This window comes from Papaver somniferum, chromosome 6 (assembly GCF_003573695.1).
Source record: "Papaver somniferum cultivar HN1 chromosome 6, ASM357369v1, whole genome shotgun sequence".
In the NCBI taxonomy this organism is placed as follows: domain Eukaryota; kingdom Viridiplantae; phylum Streptophyta; class Magnoliopsida; order Ranunculales; family Papaveraceae; genus Papaver; species Papaver somniferum.
In genome coordinates this window covers 93,738,544-93,757,121 of record NC_039363.1, presented here as the reverse complement: position 1 = coordinate 93,757,121, position 18,578 = coordinate 93,738,544, and the positions used below count along the sequence as shown (strand labels likewise).

Sequence of the window (18,578 nt, the reverse complement as noted above, 5' to 3'; positions counted from 1 at the left end):
TCACCAAAACCCACGTTTCAACAAACTCATAAAAGCTTATTTCGACCGATAAAAATTGAGAATTTTCTCATCGTTTAAGACGAAAGTTTTATTTGTCGAAACCTTTAAATCTTTAGAATTTGCATCGGAGAAATCTATCGTTGAGGATTAGTGGATTTGCAAGACCGGTACCTTGTTATACCAATCCGCTACAAACATATCAAAACGTCAACCCGGCCCGTTTCTAGTCAAGTAAAAGCCTTGTTTGGTGTTGCAGTAGAGAATTCTCCCGGGGAAGAACACTGCGTTATTGACTTCATTCTCTCCACAGAGACAGGAAACAAGGAAGGGGTTCTAACCAGGTAATTCAGGTCTCACTCAAATTCTCTGTTAATCTGAATTCCATCATTTTGTTTGCCAATTTCTTAAATAAATATCATTAGAAGTTAGGGTTTTCATTGCTTTTTTGGCTTCTGATATTCATCTTTGTACTAGCTATGAATTGAGAATACTTGTAAATGCAATTGAGTTGCCTTAAGAAGAACTTGATTAGTGCAGATATTGAGTAGTTAGAGTACATTATTCTGGTCCATTTCAGACGAAAACATGTACAGAGACTGAGGAAGATCAAAAACTTGAAATGTTAGGACTAGTGAGACTTAGAATTTTTTTAATGAAAATGGTAGAAAATAAAGAAAAGACCCCATCCCATGCTGACTTCGATAGTTTGAATCGTCTCGCACCATATGTACTTAGAATATTCTGGGAGTCGTGGTACAAGCACGATGTTAGTAAGAAAGTAGTGCATCATAGGAAAGGTTATGGAGGCAGGGAAAGTTAGAGGTTAGTTCTATCCAATTTTCCAGTGCCTTTGATTAGTCCTGCAGGAGGTTTGGAAATAGATGCTCTTGATAATCGAAATGCCTGTTCTACAAATGGAACAATGGTTTACATAAGTTTTGCCTTCCAGTTTAGTCAGATGACACAAGTACGATTATGGGTTTTTAAGTTTTATAATGTGGTAAGATCCTATCCACACACTGATTACTCCCAGAACCAGACAAAGTAATTGCTGCTGGCAAACATCCAATTGGTGGTATTGATGTTACTCCAATTCTCCTTGCTCCCAACCCATAAAAATTATGTAGACGTTGTTGCAAGCTTAACATTATTTCACTATAGTTGGTATCGATGTTGTATCAGATGTTGCACCCATATAGTTTGTTAATTACTTATATTAGCGTATGAGCTGCTACCTTATTTAGAATTTGGATATGTGGCTTCTTCCATTTCTCTTTGTCGGCTTGTTTTGATCATGTATGAGGTTGGAATTGTTGGCGGAGTATATTTTTTCTATTCGTTCCCTTTTTTTTTTTCGTTTGTGATGTACGGTTGTTTTGAATTTTGTATGTAAGTTGGCCATCTGGCAAGATTTCGCTTTTGTTATCATTTTATTATTTGAAAGGGATTAGCGTTGTTTGTTTTAAACTTGTTCTCACTCTTCTCAATAAGTTCCATCCTGCAATTGTAGATGGCTAGTAGGCCAACTCGGTCAACACGAGGTGCTGTTCAGAGGAACAAGCCAAGTTACACACAACCGGATCAGGAACAGGCAAGGGCAAAGTGGACAACACCCTTAACAACAACACTTGTAGACTTGATGGTTGAGGAGGTTGTGAAGGGAAATAAGCAAAACAATTCATTTGGAAAGATAGCATGGAAGAACATCTGTGACGAATTTAACAATAAAACAGGTCTGAAATGGGAGAATGAGCGATTGAAGATTCGTTATGCTGTTCTTAGGAAGCAGTACAATACTACGAAGTCACTTCTTGACCTTAATGACTTTACATGGGATGAATCCAGGCAGGTTGTTGTGGCGACAGATGAAGCTTGGGACACATACATCAAGGTATAGCTTCTCCCATATCTGAGCTGAATCTTTATATATATTCTTTCTCAATTTGTAAGATGGGATTTTAGTCTATTCCAAAAGGAAAAGAAAGTGGAAAGGGTACCGTACTGCCGTCGCCGCATCACCCATTTAAAATTGTAAACAAACAACCCCAAGAAATATACAAGTGTCACTTAATTGTTATTTCAAAGCTTAACTTTGCTTTTTACACACACATACAGGAGCATCCTGATGCTGAGACAATTAGAGCAAATGGGTGTCCGCTCTACAAACAACTAAGCATTATATTTCTGGACTCACGAACAAACGGAAATGACGGTTCAGCAAATCAACTGGTTAAAATGGAGGAGGGCCCGTGTCATAGAAGTGCAGGGTTAACTATTGATACAGGAGAACCATTGGTGCTTTCGAGAGATAAGTCTTTGTCAACCTCAGACAACTTACAAAGTCTTCAACTTCGGGAAACAAGAAATCTTGTGTGCCAATTGAAGATGTGATGGTCAAAGCTATACTAGAGATGGCATCATCATCAAAGTTGAGGGCAGCTGCTGTTAGAGAAGGTGAGGATAGATTTTCAATTACAAACTGTGTTAAAGCGTTGGATGAAATGCAAGGTATTGATGATTACCTCTATTATACAGCTTTGGATATGTTTGACAACCCTAATTTCAGAGAAACATTTGTCTCTCTAAAAATGGAGAAACGCGTGGTTTGGTTGAAGGGAAAGTGTAATTCTGTTCTTTCATAACACTGCCTGAATGCTCAAAATTGTAGAGTGAATATAATCCCATCTTTCCTTTTCTGTGGCTGTTTTGTGGCATTTGTTTCAGTGCTATTTTTCATTTTGAAAATTTCCATGAGAAAAAATGATATAAGGACTGCATGTATCCAAGCAATCTTGTCCTTAGATGTTGATCCCATATGCAGGGTCTACAATATAGCCTGTATCCGAACACTATCATATTTGAAGTGAAAAGCTTGGTATAGCCTGTCGAAGAAAAAGAACTTTACAGATAACTTGGACAACTTGGAGTATTATTTTAGAGGAACAATGTAAAAAAAAATATTGTATATAAAAACTGTCAAAAGGTAATTATCATTTACACATTGGCTGCCTAGAGTAAACAAATAATTATTGAAACTCAGTAAAGGAAACTGAGGAATCAGTCACTTATTCACATAACTGTGGAAAACAATTACTATGCACAAAAAAAATTAACCTATTGTTAGCAACTTCGAAAGAGTTTTCGTGGATTTTCGTGTATCATCTAATCACATCTATTAGTTACATCTTTGGACAGAGCAGAAAGAAGTGGTATCTAAACTATGTGTTAGGTTCTTCATGGTTCAGAAGGCTCTACTCTTTTGGGGTTCTCTTCAACCGATGTTTTCGTGGTCAAGCTCTTGACCATGTCAGCATTCTCTTCCTCGTTCTCCTCCTCATTGAATCTGTCCACGCTGTGAAGAAACACCCCTGCCAAAGATATTCAACAACATTAAAACTCTACTTTGTAAACATGGTTAAATCCATTGTTAGGAAGAAAGTTACAGATGTAACCCCTCGAAACAATTAGATTACTTTGGTTAAACTCTAAAAGATTAATACGTAGCGACTTTGTTAAAGTTAACATACCTATAAACCATACACCTGCTGCTACAGAAAAGATCGATGTGAGAATAAGTGCAGTGCTCCTCCAATTGTTGAGATGATCCTGTAGGAGGTTTACCAAAATAATAATATTATTAAAGAGAAGTTCAGATGCAGCAACAGACTAATCGTTGACTAATTTCTCGAACGGAAGAGGTGAAAAGATAAGATAACAGTAGTCAACTTGAAATCATTTGGTACACTTGGCAGTATAAATGGCACTTTGCATACAGTGAAGATTAAACTATATCCCAAGTGAGAAATACGAGAAGAACAGCATTACCTATCAAATTTCAGATAAGCTTATTCATACTTTGATATAATTGTCCAGCGTTAAATATAGATGTTAGGAAATTGGATTCTATGGGAATGCATTGGTTTGTTCCATGACTCTTCGATAAATCTTTACTCTATCTATCCTAGTACAACATATCAAATCACAAGAAAACTTAATCTATGCCAAGTATAAGCAGATGATTCATAATTGCTGCAACAATGATCATAAAGCTATAAAGTTCCAAATCAGGAATGACGAACCTGAAGGAGCCCAACAAGTGGTGAAGAAGGAACATCACCAAATATATGAATTGCAACTGTAGACATTGCCATAGAGATCGGCCTCAAACTGGGTTTAACACAATGAAGACATACGAAATTTACAGGTGCCTGGAACATGGAAGAAAATGTAATGGTTATATAGTATTATCAGCAGGACACCTTACGTCAATTAAAAAGATAGTTTCACCCAATTCATGCATAGTCACAAGCTGTTGTTATATTATAGATTGACAAGACATTGATGATCATTTGTTCAAGGATCAAAATAACCATTATTTCTTGTTATTATCACATAACCCCTTCAGAAACAAGATTCAATCATGGCTATCATTCAGAACTGCAAGTATAATCCCAAAAGCAGATTTATGTGGTAACTCCGAAATACCTGAGCTGCAAAGAGAAACAGTTGACCGAGTGCGAAAAGAGCTATGAATCCATACATGCTCTTGAAGCAAAAGGAACCAAAGCAAAGTACACCTCCTAGAATCGTTGCTCCAGAAAGAAGCTGTTACAGAATAAAGATGGTGTTTAGGAACAAACAAGGTTCGAAGTATGCAAAATGATGAAATAAAGAAGTGCACCCCACAATAACAAACAGCCAAAAAATGAAAATAAAAAAACCAAGTTCCTTTTGATACCCTGACAAATCATGGACTGAAGTGGTAATAATGTCATTTTGAGCTAGATAATCAGACTTATTGGTGTTCAGATCCATCTGACTAGAATATAAGGTGCAAGAATATTGAGAAGGCAAACAACCAACATAAGACAAACCATATCCATAGACCCTCATTCTGTGTGCATTACCATTTACCTTAAATGCATTGTTAATTGTGGAACTTATTCGATCAAGGAAGAAACCTCCAGCCAGCGTTCCAACTATTCCACAAATGATTGTGATCCCCCCAAACGTCATATCGGCATTGGTCTGGAGAAAGGAAACCTTTAGTAACAAGACAGACACTGGTAAAGGAGAAACAAAACATAGCATTTTCTGTAGGTGCCTCTCTAGTATAGATGGTAAAATTGTTGGGAGCCGGATCTGTGACCTAAGGTTGAAACTAGCTTACCAATTAATCACTAACCACTCCTCCATAACCAATATGAAAAGAAGAATGGCCACAGAAGTTTCTGATGCTGTGGGGGATTAAAGATTGTTCCCAGAGCAAGAAATGAGATATAGGTTATGGGCTACAACGACAGATCAGAGGCTTAAGCCATATTATGTTGGACAGTAAGAGTCATCTTTAGAAAGATTTGATAGGCATTAGTGACAATCAAGTGATTGCAGTGCATGATTTTTTGGAAACTTTACCATCTGATAAATACTGTAACCAGCCTTTGGCCCCCAGTACGAGTAAGCCCCTATAACAAAGGTGTATGCTACGTAACCTGCAGACATAAACTTAATCAGAAACTTACAACTTAACCTAAAAAAACATACAGAGTTTGCTTTTCCCAACAAGTTTCCAACATCTATCACTACCAGGAAAACTACGTAAGCAACCTTAAACAGCAGTAAAACTATGAGAGCATAGGCATGCATGACCAGGAATATTGCAAAGCTCCATTGGTCATTTTCTACAGTAGAAGGACACATTGGTCATTTTCTACAATAGAAGGACACAATGGTAACTAGATTTGCCAGTGTCAGGCAAGTGGACGCGTCCAATACTTCAGCAGGTATTTGCAAATAATAATAATGTTTAAAGTTGTGTGCATATCTTGCATGTACTTGCACATAGTTGTGCATGGACATTATATATCATAGATTCATAGGTAAATGTCTTTCATACATATATGTGGCAAGTGTTTGATCCAAGAAAACAACTTATAACCAAAACATAAAACACACAATTACTGGGAGTCTAGGACAATTAAATATGTGTACGACCATGTCCGCATTTTTAGCCTTATCTAGCTCACCAACCGTGACACCTTGAAGTAGTGTACAGCATATGCACCAGTATTATAATAATAAAACAAATAATTGCACTGTAGCAAGTAGGATTACATTCAAGTACCTAGAACATTAACCAGATAAACCTTTTCAAGCAAGAGCACTTTCATATCTTTCCCGAACCTTGAAATCTGACGGAAAGTACACTTTGACCTGCCATAAACAAATTTGCCATGAATATGTCATATTTTACACTTTATATCATCAAATATTTTGGCGCTCATCAAGATCTACTGCAGGAATGATATGTTGCATCCTTTACTTCATGTTAACTAACTCGGCAAATTTGGACGACATTGGATTGAACCTAGGCTTCTGGAGTATCCTTAAAAAACCTTAAAATACCGTAATACAAAATAACTAGAAAGCACAAACTCAAAAAACAGAACGTTCTTAACATGAAGAACAGTTTTCTCTGAACAAGTATCCAGCTGAATAGAATAAATCCAGCAACATAATCTTGGTTGTCCACTACATACTCACCAAGATGTTTTCTTTGGGATCTTGCCGCTGAACTGCCCCTGTCTAGCTGGGACATCATCTTTGCCCCTAGCATCCTCTGCTGCTATACAAAAAATTAGACTACAATTCTATAACAGAGATCGAGTTAAAGAGAAACACAGACCCAAAAATGTGCCAGTCAGATACGACCTACTGCTTATGAAATTTGGCTTACAGAGAAAAAACAATGGAAATGTAGAATAAACACAAAACTGGACTCTTTGTGTCGTACAATGTAACACAAATTAAGAGATTCAACAGGATAAGGGAAAATTTTGAAAATCGCTAATCCAAATCAATTGCATGTGCAGTACCTTTCACTCCAGATACAGGTTCAACTATCTCTGCAGAGGTCAGAGTCTTGGCTGCTTCACTAAAACCTATACTCACAGAATAAAATTTAGAATTTGAGGATGACTATAACCTTTCAACTGCTGATAGCAAGAAAGTCAAAAAATATCACCTTTCAACTGCAAAGGCTTCATAACAAAGCCAAGAACAGCAAAAGGGAGCATCAGAATTGCTTCACCGAAGAAAGCATAACGCCAACCAAGATGATTTCCGACCTAGCAATATACAGAAACAAAGAAGTAAATCACTGACTTCATTGTAAAGCTTAAAATTATAACACAATGAACATTTAACTAGTAACCTATGAGGGAAACTTGAAAGAATTTCATTTTCCTTTCATATGTCCCCTGTCTCTTTAGTTAAGAGATACTCCCTCCGTCCCACAAAAAGTGGGTCTTTCACTTTTCTAATTCTGCCTATTTTGCGGAAAAATTAGAAAAGCGAAAGACCCACTTTTCGAGGGGCGTAGGTAGTATGAAACAAGTGTGCTGACATAAATGTGTTCCGGAGGTTCATAGCGCTCATAGAAAGATTTGAGATGAACTAGTACGGTTTTCAGTGAGGATACCATCACTAATCTGTCCAACCTTACACTTTTCTAGAAAATAAGCTTTAGCTTACCAATCCACCGTAGACATAGCCAATTGCAATTCCAGTCGGTATACACATATAAAAGAGCGCAAGCCATACTGTTTTCTGGTAAAAACAAAAGAAACAACAGTGTCGAATTATATCAAAAGCTAGCCTATTTGCAAACCATATGTATTAATGCAGCATAGGAAAATGCGCCCAACATATAGAATGGTAAACTGAATAAAACGATAAACTTAATGTTTTAGAATAAGAAACACAAACCTGAGCAGCTGGAGCACTGTCATCAATAAAAGGAGCCGCGAGGCTTATAAAAGAAGCCTCACCAACACCTACCAACCTGAAAACAACAGTAGATATCATATTTCAGTAGTTTCTAGAGAGATGACTCACGTGCATAAATTACTCAAATTTCATGATATTGGTACTCACATGCGACAAACTGCAATGCTCCAATAATTGAATGAACCACCACAACCGGCTGTAGCTAAGGTCCAAACAGCTAATCCAACACCAATAAGCCTAAAAGGATTGTGGCTGCAATAAACAACATACAACAATTGATGTTCACAGAATCTCAGAGATTCTTCTTCGTTACTGTACAATAGAATCCGTAACATGAGCAAACTGGTATGTGTGCAAAATTGTTTAAACTCTTGACAGAGTATTAAACGAAAGACAAGGGGCTTAATGCAAACTCTTATTCCAATGAAGGCGACACACACAGAGCAATAGCACCATAACTCACAAGACTTACCTCTTTGCTAAGGATGCGAAGATTGGAGAGGCCACCAGAAGGCCAACCATGAAAGCAGATGACAAAACTCCATCCTCGAAATTGTTTAAGTCGAAGGTTCCCCTGTAAAACGATGAAAGTGAGCAAAGACAAACTAATTAGACTGTTGGAAGCTCTTTTCAGAATTTACATGTGATTCTATTAGTACAAATCAATCAATTAACAAACTCAGTTCTCCTGAGTCACATAACATAATATGCATACAAGTATTCCACACAAGATGTAATGAAAAAACTCTAGTATATCTTACTGAATTCCGGTCCCAGCAGTGCACACACCATTTTTGTCACACTTCTTACGGTCTCCATTCACACCATTGCTTGCAATTACTCCCCGGTCAATATAATTTAACATGTTTATCACACAAAAGATCACAAGCAACCTAAAAAAAAAATCAACAGTTAACACCAATACTTGAAATGAGTCTCAAATTAAATAAATTTCTCGGCCAACGCAGTAATTCCTTCTCTGCAATTCACTAAACTCCCTAAACTTACCACATTCAACCATCACTCCCACCAAAATCCTCGCTCTAATTAAAAAAAGTTTACTTTACCATTCAACATACAAATCTTCAATGTCATACAATAACTATTTTTTCGCATCACAATTGATAATTAAACAAATCAGATGGCAAAAAAGAAAAGAAAATCACATGTGAAACCCTAAGAAAACCCCATAACAAAACCGAGAATACCGATAGAAAGTTAATAATAGAGAGACAGTGTGTACCTAATGGGGGTACACCAAGAAGGACTACTACTCTTGGAAGAAGATGACCCCTCAACCGGAATCGTTCTCATTGCCGATTCTGACTCTGTTTCTTGAGGTACCACCACCACCACAGAAGAAGTATTCCCAGATTCCTCAGCTTCAGAGGATTTTGCTGCTGCTTCCCCCATTGAATCAAAGGTTTCCAATAATATAATACTATTAATAAATAAAGAAAGATATGGCCAGCTGTTTCCCTACGAGTAATAATATAAAGGATCTTCTTCAGTGGGTTTTTGTTATGGGAAGAGAATTGTTGGTGAGAGATAGAGTCTTCTCCTCTCTCACTGAAGAAGAAGAAGACTCATCTTCATCCCAATCAATTTAAAAATCAACAAATATTCTTTTGTTCAATTATTCTCCTTGTGATTTTTTTAATAATATTAAGAGCCGTTGCTCTAATGAAACGTTTTGGAATCTCTTTAGTTAGTTATATCTGGTTTGACTATTAACTAATTTTCCTTCAGTCAAGGTTAATGCGACAGCTAATTAACCTTTGGTTCGGTTGTTGGGGGTATAAATCCCTATTCCATCTCTTTGTATCTAACAGAAGAAAATCCGAATGTTCTGTGAGATATACGCGCCTTCGATATAGGGCGGGCCTCTTTGAATGTCTAATCCTATGACTCAAATCTAATTGCATTTGAACTCGGAATCGCTTCAGATAATGATGATATGTCTAATTGCATTTAAACTCGGAATCGTTTCAGATAATCATGATCCGATTTTGTGATTCAAATTATATCCTCTTTTCATTCAAAACAGTGGCATATGTTGGGCAGAGCAAAGAATGTTAATGGGAGAACTTATCCTTAACTGGAGAGCTATTCACACAAGGTGCTTTGACTGCCCAGTTTCATTCATTCTTTGATTTACACTCGCAAGACTAATCAGAAGCAACTCCAACAAGGATAGAGCAATAGCGTTCCTCCTTAGCAGTACAAATTATCAGGTCCACACACAAGTTTTTTGTTGGCCTCCACAGCAAAGTTGCAAAATCAATGTTAACACACAAGATCCATAAAAGGTTATCAGTTACAACTTACAAGGTAGACAATCCATGATAAAGTTGAAAACAATGTAAGCACACAATTACCAATGGACCATAAGACAAATGGCCCATCTCATGATCAGCTCAAGCATCAAAAGTTCAGATAGAACCATGCCATTCAGGTTTATCAACCCAAATTTAAAAACACTAAGCACTGCAAAAATCATCAAAACATAATCGAACCTAAATTATGACCAACAATAGAAATTCAAACATCTTTAACCCCATTGTATTTAGATAAAGATAAGATAGCATCCCCACTGTGTTCAGAACTACTATATAATAGGTCTCTACAGAAGTCAAACAGATGAATCAAGCAAGAGACATCTGTTTGTTTGGAAGAAACTAAAAGTGCAAAATGTCTTGGGAACAATTAAAAAACTCAGCTCCAACTATCAGGTACCATGTTATCTTCCTTACTACAGCAGCTTCGGTGGATACTTCAGGCTTCTGCAGATGAGCAAGATACTTCAGGCATGTCAAGAAAGAACCAGCATTCTACAACGTCCCTCTTCAACCGAAAGTAATCTACTTGGATCTTTGTCTCATCTTTCGGCGCTTCCTCTTAAGTCTCCTCATCCTCTTCTTCTTCCACTGCAAAGAGTCACAAGAAAAGTAGAAAACATCTTACTTGATTTTCTTAAAGGACCAGTCACCCAAACTCAATTTACAATCAAACTACAGCATAAAGTTTACATAAAGCTGTGACATAAAAAAAAGTCCTGTATATATCATCGGACAAGCATGCATAGGCGAGAAAATAACTATCTGTACAAGCAATAAGCATGACATGTATACAGAACAGGCACGGCAACAGCAGTGTTGGGAAAAAACAAAGTTCAAATGAATACAGTTCAGAACTTCAGACATGTGACTTCAAAATACAAAAGCTCATACACCGTGAAGACTGTGCATCAGAAAGTGAATTGATCCTCAAGGAGAAGTGAATGAAACAACACCATTAAGTTCAAAGTGAAAAAATATTAAATTAACTTCATCATCTGCACCTTTCAACTTTGATTTGAATCAACTATATTTATAAACCCTTGAGAAGTCAAGCTAAACATTATCTTCCTAAATAATTTTGTATCCAACAATGCTTACAAGATAATATTTAGTATACTGAATCCAACATTGCTTACAAGCTAAAAGACAGATCCAGATATCATTTCATGCACCAAAACTAATTGAGAAAGCAAAACACAAGCCTATTATAAAATAAGCATGACTAGTTAAAAACAGCAGAGGTAATACAGCTACACAATCACTACAATCACAGGGGAGAAGAACAAAAATAATAAAAGTCAACAGCAAATGCAAAAGACTTGGTAGTTTTTTGCATAATCCTTACCGCAGTTACTATAATGGTCGAATCCAATTCAAATACAAACCCAACAGAAAAAAATCTAGAAAAACACATAAAAACAGCAAAAGATACTTTATGAAGACTGTGCATCAGAAATTGAACGTATCCTCAAGGAGAAGTTAATAAAACAACTCCATTAAGTTCAAAGTGAAGAAATATAAATTAAACATCATCATCTGCACCGTAACAACAAAAAAACCCTAAAATACTTTCAGGAAAAAAAACCCTAAATACTTTCAGGAAAAAACCCAAATCTTAACCATGTAAAGAACACATCTAACAACTGCGAGAAGAAATCCACATTTAAAAAGCAGCAAAAACAACTCATACAGATTACAGGATTATGTTAAACAGTTAACACTATCTTCTTAAACATTTTCATAGCCACTACTTACAAGCTCAAACAAAAGTACAAGAAATCATTTTAAAGCATACAAAACGCAGAGAGAAACCCTAAAACAAACAGATCTAGAATGATAAAAGCTCATGGAATCACATATCATGCATAGATCAATCGATTTATACTATGAATCTAGATACTGAGATACTAGAGATATCTTACCTTAGCTCTCATCTTCGCTCCTCCTCTCCGTCTATTTCTTCCTCAAAACTTTTGTTGTGTGTGAGAAAGGAATGGAGGCTGAACTCTCGCTCGGTATTTAAAGGATTAGGGTTTCGAAGAAATGAAATAAGAGGAGGTTTTAGGGTCTGAGGGTAATCTGGTCATTTAACTAAAGAGGACACCTGGATAAGGTTCGCCTTGGACCGGATTAGTTTGGAAAGTAGTGATCCTTGTAAAAGTTAGAATAGGATAGGATAGGGTTGCGGATTAAGTTGTTCCAACTTGAAGCCACTTAAGTTTGGATTCTGATGAAACAACAGTTTTTAATACTTTGTCTCAGACACTGGAAAATTGAATTGCCAAACCAGATGCAGCTGATGGCACATAGTATAAAACTGTAAATGTCCCCATTTTAGGTGATAAAAAGGAGTCGAATGCACATTCAGTAGACAGACCAGGCATCCCTGATAAGTATTAGAAGGGCACTCTGGGTCTGGGGAGTAATGACCGAGTTGTTGTATGCGAAGAGGCTGCCTTCTGACACTCTAAGAAGTAATGAAAAGAGATATACAGCTCAAGTATGGGTGATCATTTCTGTGACATTTACTCCTTGAAATCACATTAAAAAACTGGAAAACAAGGATATACAATTGATTCTTACATAATAAATAAGAAGATCTGACTGGACATGATATCCCAAAATGAGTTAGTTTAGAATCCAGGCTGCCCATTGCAATTTTGGCACAAAGCATATGACAATTAGCAGCAGAGGGACGCTTCCTTTTTCTCAATGATTTTCACCACTGTACTCTAAACTCTAGAACTCAAAAGCAAATACAATTTAAGAACTGATAAAAAAATTCAAATACTTATTGAAGGAAAAAAAAAAACTAGCAGAAAATCTAGCTAGTCTCACAAATCAGAGTTATAAACCTCAACAATTTACAAGTTCGGCTATCCTTCTCTTTGTCTCTGGAATCTCCACGTAATCCTAAGTATTATGAGAATAATAGAACCACTGAATTTTCTCGCCTGGTTCTTCTATTTTGACAACTATATTTAAATTGCAATCGAACTGGTGCAACAGCTATAAAGAAAGAAAGACCAGCTTCGGTATATGAAACTTGTTGTTTAATCTGCAGCCATAAACGGATCTAGTTCTCCAAGATCAGCAACAAGAGGTTCCAGTTCTGATGTTTCTTCTTCTGGGGGGGGAAAGTAAGTTGGGAATGGAAGAGTTGAGATATTTGGTTTCTTGTACCAAGCATCCTTTAAAGCTACAAAGTTTCCTTCTGCACCAGGAACCTGCAACGCAAAGGTAAAACCAAATGCTATTGTAATAAGACAAGGTGCACGTAGACCTATTTAAGAAGACTATAAGTAGTACTCTGTGTTTGGTGTGACATGAAACTAATAACGAAGACATTTGGCTATACTAGCATATTCACTTTATCATCCAACTGGTACAATAAAAATACCAGTTGGTAATAATGATCAAACAAATACGAGTCTTTCAACTCATAAGATGACATTGCCTTTCCTGTATGTGTCTGTACCACATGACCAAGACGAATATTTGCTTTATTACCATCTATCGAGACAAGGATCTTCTTTGCATCAAACAGAACTCACGTAGTTAGGTAACTATACCTGGCCTCTCACCCACATCAAGTTCCTTGCTGGATCAATTTTGTAGACCCAAACATTTTTCACCGTGATTTGCACCCCACCCATTCGCCCAGGCATCTTTCTCCCCTTGAAAACCTGTTTCACATTAAAAGAATAAGAAAATGTGACTACCAAACCCACAATTGATAGCAACAAAGTACTAAATTAGATGCCAAAAAGAATGTCTGAAAAATAATAACACACACGTTCCAAAAAACTTTCCTGAACTAATCAGCATATCCAATAATCCTAAATGAATATGATCAGTGTAGAGCAGTACAATAACCGTCGTTAATTTATAGATATATATAGAGAACTGCAAAAACAGTCCTATTTATCGGAAAAAAATCCACAAACTCTAGCGCAAGAAAAAACAAAAGGTGAAAGTTAGATGCTATAGTGAGGAAAGTGTGCCCAGAAACCCTATAGTGAAGAAAGTGTGATGATAACCATTGCATAGAAGCTATCTGCCTGCAACAACAATGGAATTCAAATAAGACAGAATAGTGCATGATGCAACAAATATGCAGTTCATTAGATTCCTTAACATTCACTAAAAAAACATTCATTTGTAAAGATATATCAAAAGAAAAATTCTACAAACAAAAGATGCAGTTCGAAAATTAGTGCCAACACCACTATCCAACTATGCAACATAGTAGACCAAATGCACCCGTAGTTCATAAAACTGATCCGACTAAAACAACCTAGTTCTTACGTCATATACTTACTGTGATAATGCACCCTTATGCCTTAACAGTGTTTCTCTATTCATTCTTCTTAAAATGCAGAAAGTACTTCCAAAACTGTTACCAAAAAAACTCCCAGAAGTCCAAGTTATATACGAAATGAAAACAAGAAACAGGCCTGTGTCTGGGATCAATTTCTTCCATTGTAATCATGTACCTAATATTTTAGGACACTAGACAGTGTCAGCAGGGTGAGCAGAAGTCATGTCATGTTAGTGTGCCGTGTGTAATTTCATAACTAATATCTAACTGTACAAAACTCCTAGCTGGACCAAAAAAAGCTAATTTTACAAAGCAACCCATTTGAAAGTTTAAATTTCAAGTACTTCAGGTACCAAGAGAAATTTACATCATTATCACAGAACCACAGTGAAACAGCACTTAGTACAGTTAAGACTTGAGACCATAAAAATCTGGTCCAACTTAAGGATTTTTTTTTTTTTTTTTGAATGAACTTAAGGATTACTTAGACCAGGGATCACTTAAAGAAACAAATTATACAACAGAAAACAAAAGCAGAAGAGGAATGGTAATAGAACATAAAGGTGCCTCAGCCAATCTTCTCATCAGAGGACTCAACCCATAGCCTAGCTACATGTGGGCCGATTATGACCAGGAACCCAACTTTAAGAAATCCGAAAAATGACATCCCAACAACATGCAAAATTGCATCAAACTTCACGATAAAAGTAAAGGTGCATAAGCAAATCTAAAATCCAACTGACAAAACGTGAGTGATTGCAATTATGTCAAAGCTGATCTAGAGATATATTGCTCACGTAAAGTTGCATATATAAAAATCATATGCTCTGGAGTTTGCAACCAATCTCAAAGAAAATACGTAACAGTCTTAGTTCAATATTCTTCGTCATGACAAAACCCAACACCAGTGGGTAAACCAACCGCTGCTGAAACAGATTTAAGAATAGATCAACATGCCTCAAGATACACAATGTTCTGCAACTAAGCATGACAACGTATTCAAAACTACCATCCACTGTGCGCTCTAGACATCAGCCTAGAAATATCAAGGACAAAAAGAGAGAGCCAGCTTAAATCAAATTTGTTCACGAAATCTTCCAAAACTGTTGCGTAAATGAGAGCATACATAATGCAAATAATAATTTGTTCAAGAATGATTTCTACACATGGAATATATCATCAGAATTTCAACAAAAACGAATCAATTGTAACCAAAATCAATGAACCATGAAGAACCTAATGATAAACTACTTCAATCAAATTCCAACTCAAAGATAAAAGATCCTACTGATAAACTACTTCAATCGAATTCCAATGCAAAATTAAGGTAAAACCTTCTAGATATTCCAGCCACTATAAACTACATTCTTAGCATTTTATCTTAGAAGCTAAGTCGTGTGTTACTAATTTACTAGAACTTTAGAAGGATTTAAGCTCTACATCAATCTCTGAAATCAACATTTTGAGTACAAAGTAAACTAGAACAAATATGCACCAAAATTTTAGTGCACATACCTGTTGACTACCCCACCTTTAGACCTACATGCATCATACATAACACTTTATGTTTCAATTAACTACTTGAAGAAAAGGAGAACTTCTAATCACTTGAATACCCAACATGCTGACATACCCATGAGTCCTCTTTTGTTACATACAGCAGCAAAGATTTCATCAATTAACCATGTAGGTTTTAAACAAACTGACTTCTCGGTTACACTAAACTAATGTTCAAGTTGATCTTCCAGCAAAACACCAAAACATAGGATTATTTTTCTTTACTCAAAAATTCAAGACAACTGAAACACTCTCTCTCTCTCGAAAGAATATGAATACCAATGACAATTATCTAATTAATTAACAAACATGGTAAGCTAATAATTGATATGTTGTCTAAATTTCACCCTCTGCCTCCACGACCACCCTTGCCAATCTCATCCAAAAAGGTTTATACAGCTATAAACATCTACCATATTCCCCCTCCACCCAAATTCCAATTATTGAAACAGCAAACAATAATCCCAATTTTCTTAAGATCAATGATTCCAGTAAAGTAAATCACATGTTTCATATCACCATCATGTTACATATTTAACAAGTACCTTTCCAGGAGCATCCCTTTGACCAGTAGAACCAGGACCTCTATGGAATTTTGATGAACCATGAGATTCAGGCCCTCCCGCAAAACCGTGTCTTTTCATTACACCCTGTGTACAACACGAAAAAATATGCATTACCGTTATTTGAGATTGAGAGAGAGGGGGAATTTAGCTTACCATGGTAAAACATAATCATATAACAGAAAAACTAGAACTGATCCTACTATTACATTTGGAATGGGCAATACTAACATTAACAAGCACCAAAACAGCTTATCAATGTATGATTTGGTCCAAATCTCTTGTTCGGCTTTCAGCCATTTTAGTGAGGTGATTAAGATTAATACAGGTTTCATTAGCTTTCCAAAAGATCAGCTGATCAGCAAGAAAATGCACTTCCATCTGTATTTTTGGAAGAGCACTTGAAAAACATACATAGCAGCATGGTAAACAACATAATAGAGCAGTTGCTGGTTCTCTCTATCTCAACTTACAACTTCTACTGATACCAGGCACCATAAAATTAGTAAATTACTCGCTCTAATCTCAGTCCCTATTGCAAGGCCTACTGCCTTACCACCGTGTATACATTAAGGAGCACAGACACAGTTACACAAGCTGAAACAATAATTTTGACCCCTACATATGGACTCCAGACTCTTCATCCTCCTAGCTCTAACCCAAGATGTTACCAATCAATTTCAAAACCCCGCGAACTATGATCCGGTGCAATAACCGACAAAAAGACTTCAAAAATAAAATTATGACAACCAGTTTGTGTCTTCAATGGTTTGGACTTTGCAGTGATTACCTAAAGCAGCATAACCATGCAACGTCTGACAGTAATGTTAAACTAGTAAAACAATTCCGGGGGTTGAACGCTTGCAGTGATTGCCTAAAGCAACCGCCCTAGATTTGCCCAAATTCAATTACGAAACATATTACTTTTAGAAAATTGCATAAGAATCTGGAGATACGCTCAACTAACAATAGTTTAGATATATACAAATAAGAAATGTATGCAACTGGGTTGACTAGGAAGCAAGTACCTGAAAACCTTTACCAAGGTTTATTGCTGTAACATCAAGGTATTGCCCCGGAACGAAATGACGGACAGTGATAGGAGTACCAACAGGCAAAAGTCCATCTTCAGTTACTGGAAATTCCCTCAGTTTCCTCTTCATTGGCACACCTTGAGCTCTAAAATGACCAACCTCAGGTTTTGTCAAATGTTTTTCCTTTTTTTGCCCACACCCAACCTAGCTAACACACCAAAATACAACATTTTCAAAATCAAACCCTAAGAACCAAAGCTTTCATAAAAGAAAAATTGAAATCAAAATTACAAAACCTGTAAAGATGTAATCCCTTCTTTATCAATAGTTTTAACTTGAGAAACAATATTATCATCTAACCAGAGTATAGTAATTGGAACCCTAGCTCCCCATTTATCCCAAACTGCAGTCATTCCACACTTGACAGCTATTGCTCCCGTTCTTCTTGAATTTGGTGTCATTACTCTTGTTCTTGCTTCTGATCCATTACTATCATCAACCAATGACTCTGAACTGAATAATCTTCTAAACTGATATACCCCTCTTGTTGTTATCGATGGTAGAGATGATCCAAGTTTTGAAATGAGACCTCTTGATGTAGCAGCCATGGCGAGATTAGGGCTTAAGCACAATGGGAGTGTGTTACAGGATTTGTTTCAGAAGGAGAAGAAGAAGGTTTCTTTTCTGTAGCCCCATGTAGGGTTTTAGTGGACACCTGGATATGGTTCGCCTTTGGACCGGATTAGCTTGAAAAATACGGATCTTGTAAAAGTTTTTTCTTTTTCTTTTTTAGGAGTATTTTTTTTAATAAATTAATCATCTTCTAAAAGAGAATCAACAACAAAACTACTCCCTCTGTTCCTTTTTAATAAACTGGTTTTGTTTTTAGAAAAAATTTAAAGAAATTAAGAAAACTAATAATTGAAAGTGGTCCTCATGTCAATAAAAGAAGTAAAGTGAAATGGTCAAATGATAT

General features: G+C 36.4%; 2 protein-coding genes, 1 long non-coding RNA gene and 1 pseudogene across 5 annotated transcripts; 1 reads left to right on the top strand and 3 right to left on the bottom strand.

The window, feature by feature from the left end:
• Positions 1–231: 231 nt before the first annotated feature.
• Positions 232–2,702, top strand: LOC113288448 (annotated as a pseudogene).
• A 246-nt stretch (positions 2,703–2,948) lies between these two features.
• Positions 2,949–9,454, bottom strand: LOC113288447 (probable sphingolipid transporter spinster homolog 2). 3 transcript variants are annotated; one of them, XM_026537482.1, is made up of 16 exons: positions 9,032–9,454; positions 8,550–8,681; positions 8,261–8,362; positions 7,936–8,040; positions 7,768–7,843; positions 7,534–7,608; positions 7,025–7,127; positions 6,876–6,941; positions 6,544–6,625; positions 6,125–6,213; positions 5,416–5,492; positions 4,915–5,028; positions 4,486–4,605; positions 4,080–4,208; positions 3,528–3,606; positions 2,949–3,368 (listed from the first exon to the last, which is right to left on the bottom strand). In XM_026537482.1, exons 1-16 carry the CDS (start codon positions 9,199–9,201, stop codon positions 3,235–3,237), a joined length of 1,653 nt encoding a protein of 550 aa, XP_026393267.1. In that variant the 5' UTR covers positions 9,202–9,454; the 3' UTR covers positions 2,949–3,234. The 3 variants fall into 3 exon arrangements, with proteins under 3 accessions (XP_026393267.1, XP_026393268.1, XP_026393269.1); XM_026537483.1 differs by having other exon boundaries at positions 6,544–6,622; XM_026537484.1 differs by having other exon boundaries at positions 6,544–6,619.
• Positions 9,455–10,284: 830 nt separating this feature from the next.
• On the bottom strand, positions 10,285–12,155 carry LOC113288446. The gene is made up of 2 exons (XR_003330631.1): positions 12,050–12,155; positions 10,285–10,715 (listed from the first exon to the last, which is right to left on the bottom strand). It is a non-coding gene; the product is annotated as an uncharacterized LOC113288446 (long non-coding RNA).
• A 485-nt stretch (positions 12,156–12,640) lies between these two features.
• Positions 12,641–18,309, bottom strand: LOC113288444 (50S ribosomal protein L3-2, chloroplastic-like). Its single transcript, XM_026537481.1, has 5 exons — positions 17,899–18,309; positions 17,597–17,806; positions 16,551–16,655; positions 13,700–13,813; positions 12,641–13,354 (listed from the first exon to the last, which is right to left on the bottom strand). Exons 1-5 carry the CDS (start codon positions 18,208–18,210, stop codon positions 13,181–13,183), a joined length of 915 nt encoding a protein of 304 aa, XP_026393266.1. The 5' UTR covers positions 18,211–18,309; the 3' UTR covers positions 12,641–13,180.
• Positions 18,310–18,578: the final 269 nt, after the last annotated feature.

Bases quoted from the DNA above. Each gene is read 5' to 3' on its own strand.
- LOC113288447 (XM_026537482.1), bottom strand. From the start codon at position 9,201: ATGGGGGAAGCAGCAGCAAAATCCTCTGAAGCTGAGGAATCTGGGAAT. The intron at 7,844-7,935 runs GTGAGTACCAAT...TGTTGTTTTCAG, and splicing joins AGCATTGCAGTTTGTCGCAT to GTTGGTAGGTGTTGGTGAGG. The intron at 5,029-5,415 runs GTAAAGTTTCCA...TCCTTTCTCCAG, and splicing joins GTTACAGTATTTATCAGATG to ACCAATGCCGATATGACGTT.
- LOC113288444 (XM_026537481.1), bottom strand. From the start codon at position 18,210: ATGGCTGCTACATCAAGAGGTCTCATTTCAAAACTTGGATCATCTCTA. The intron at 13,814-16,550 runs GTACTTGTTAAA...AATGTGAAACAG, and splicing joins AAAGGGATGCTCCTGGAAAG to GTTTTCAAGGGGAGAAAGAT. The intron at 13,355-13,699 runs GTATAGTTACCT...TTTGCGTTGCAG, and splicing joins TGATGTGGGTGAGAGGCCAG to GTTCCTGGTGCAGAAGGAAA.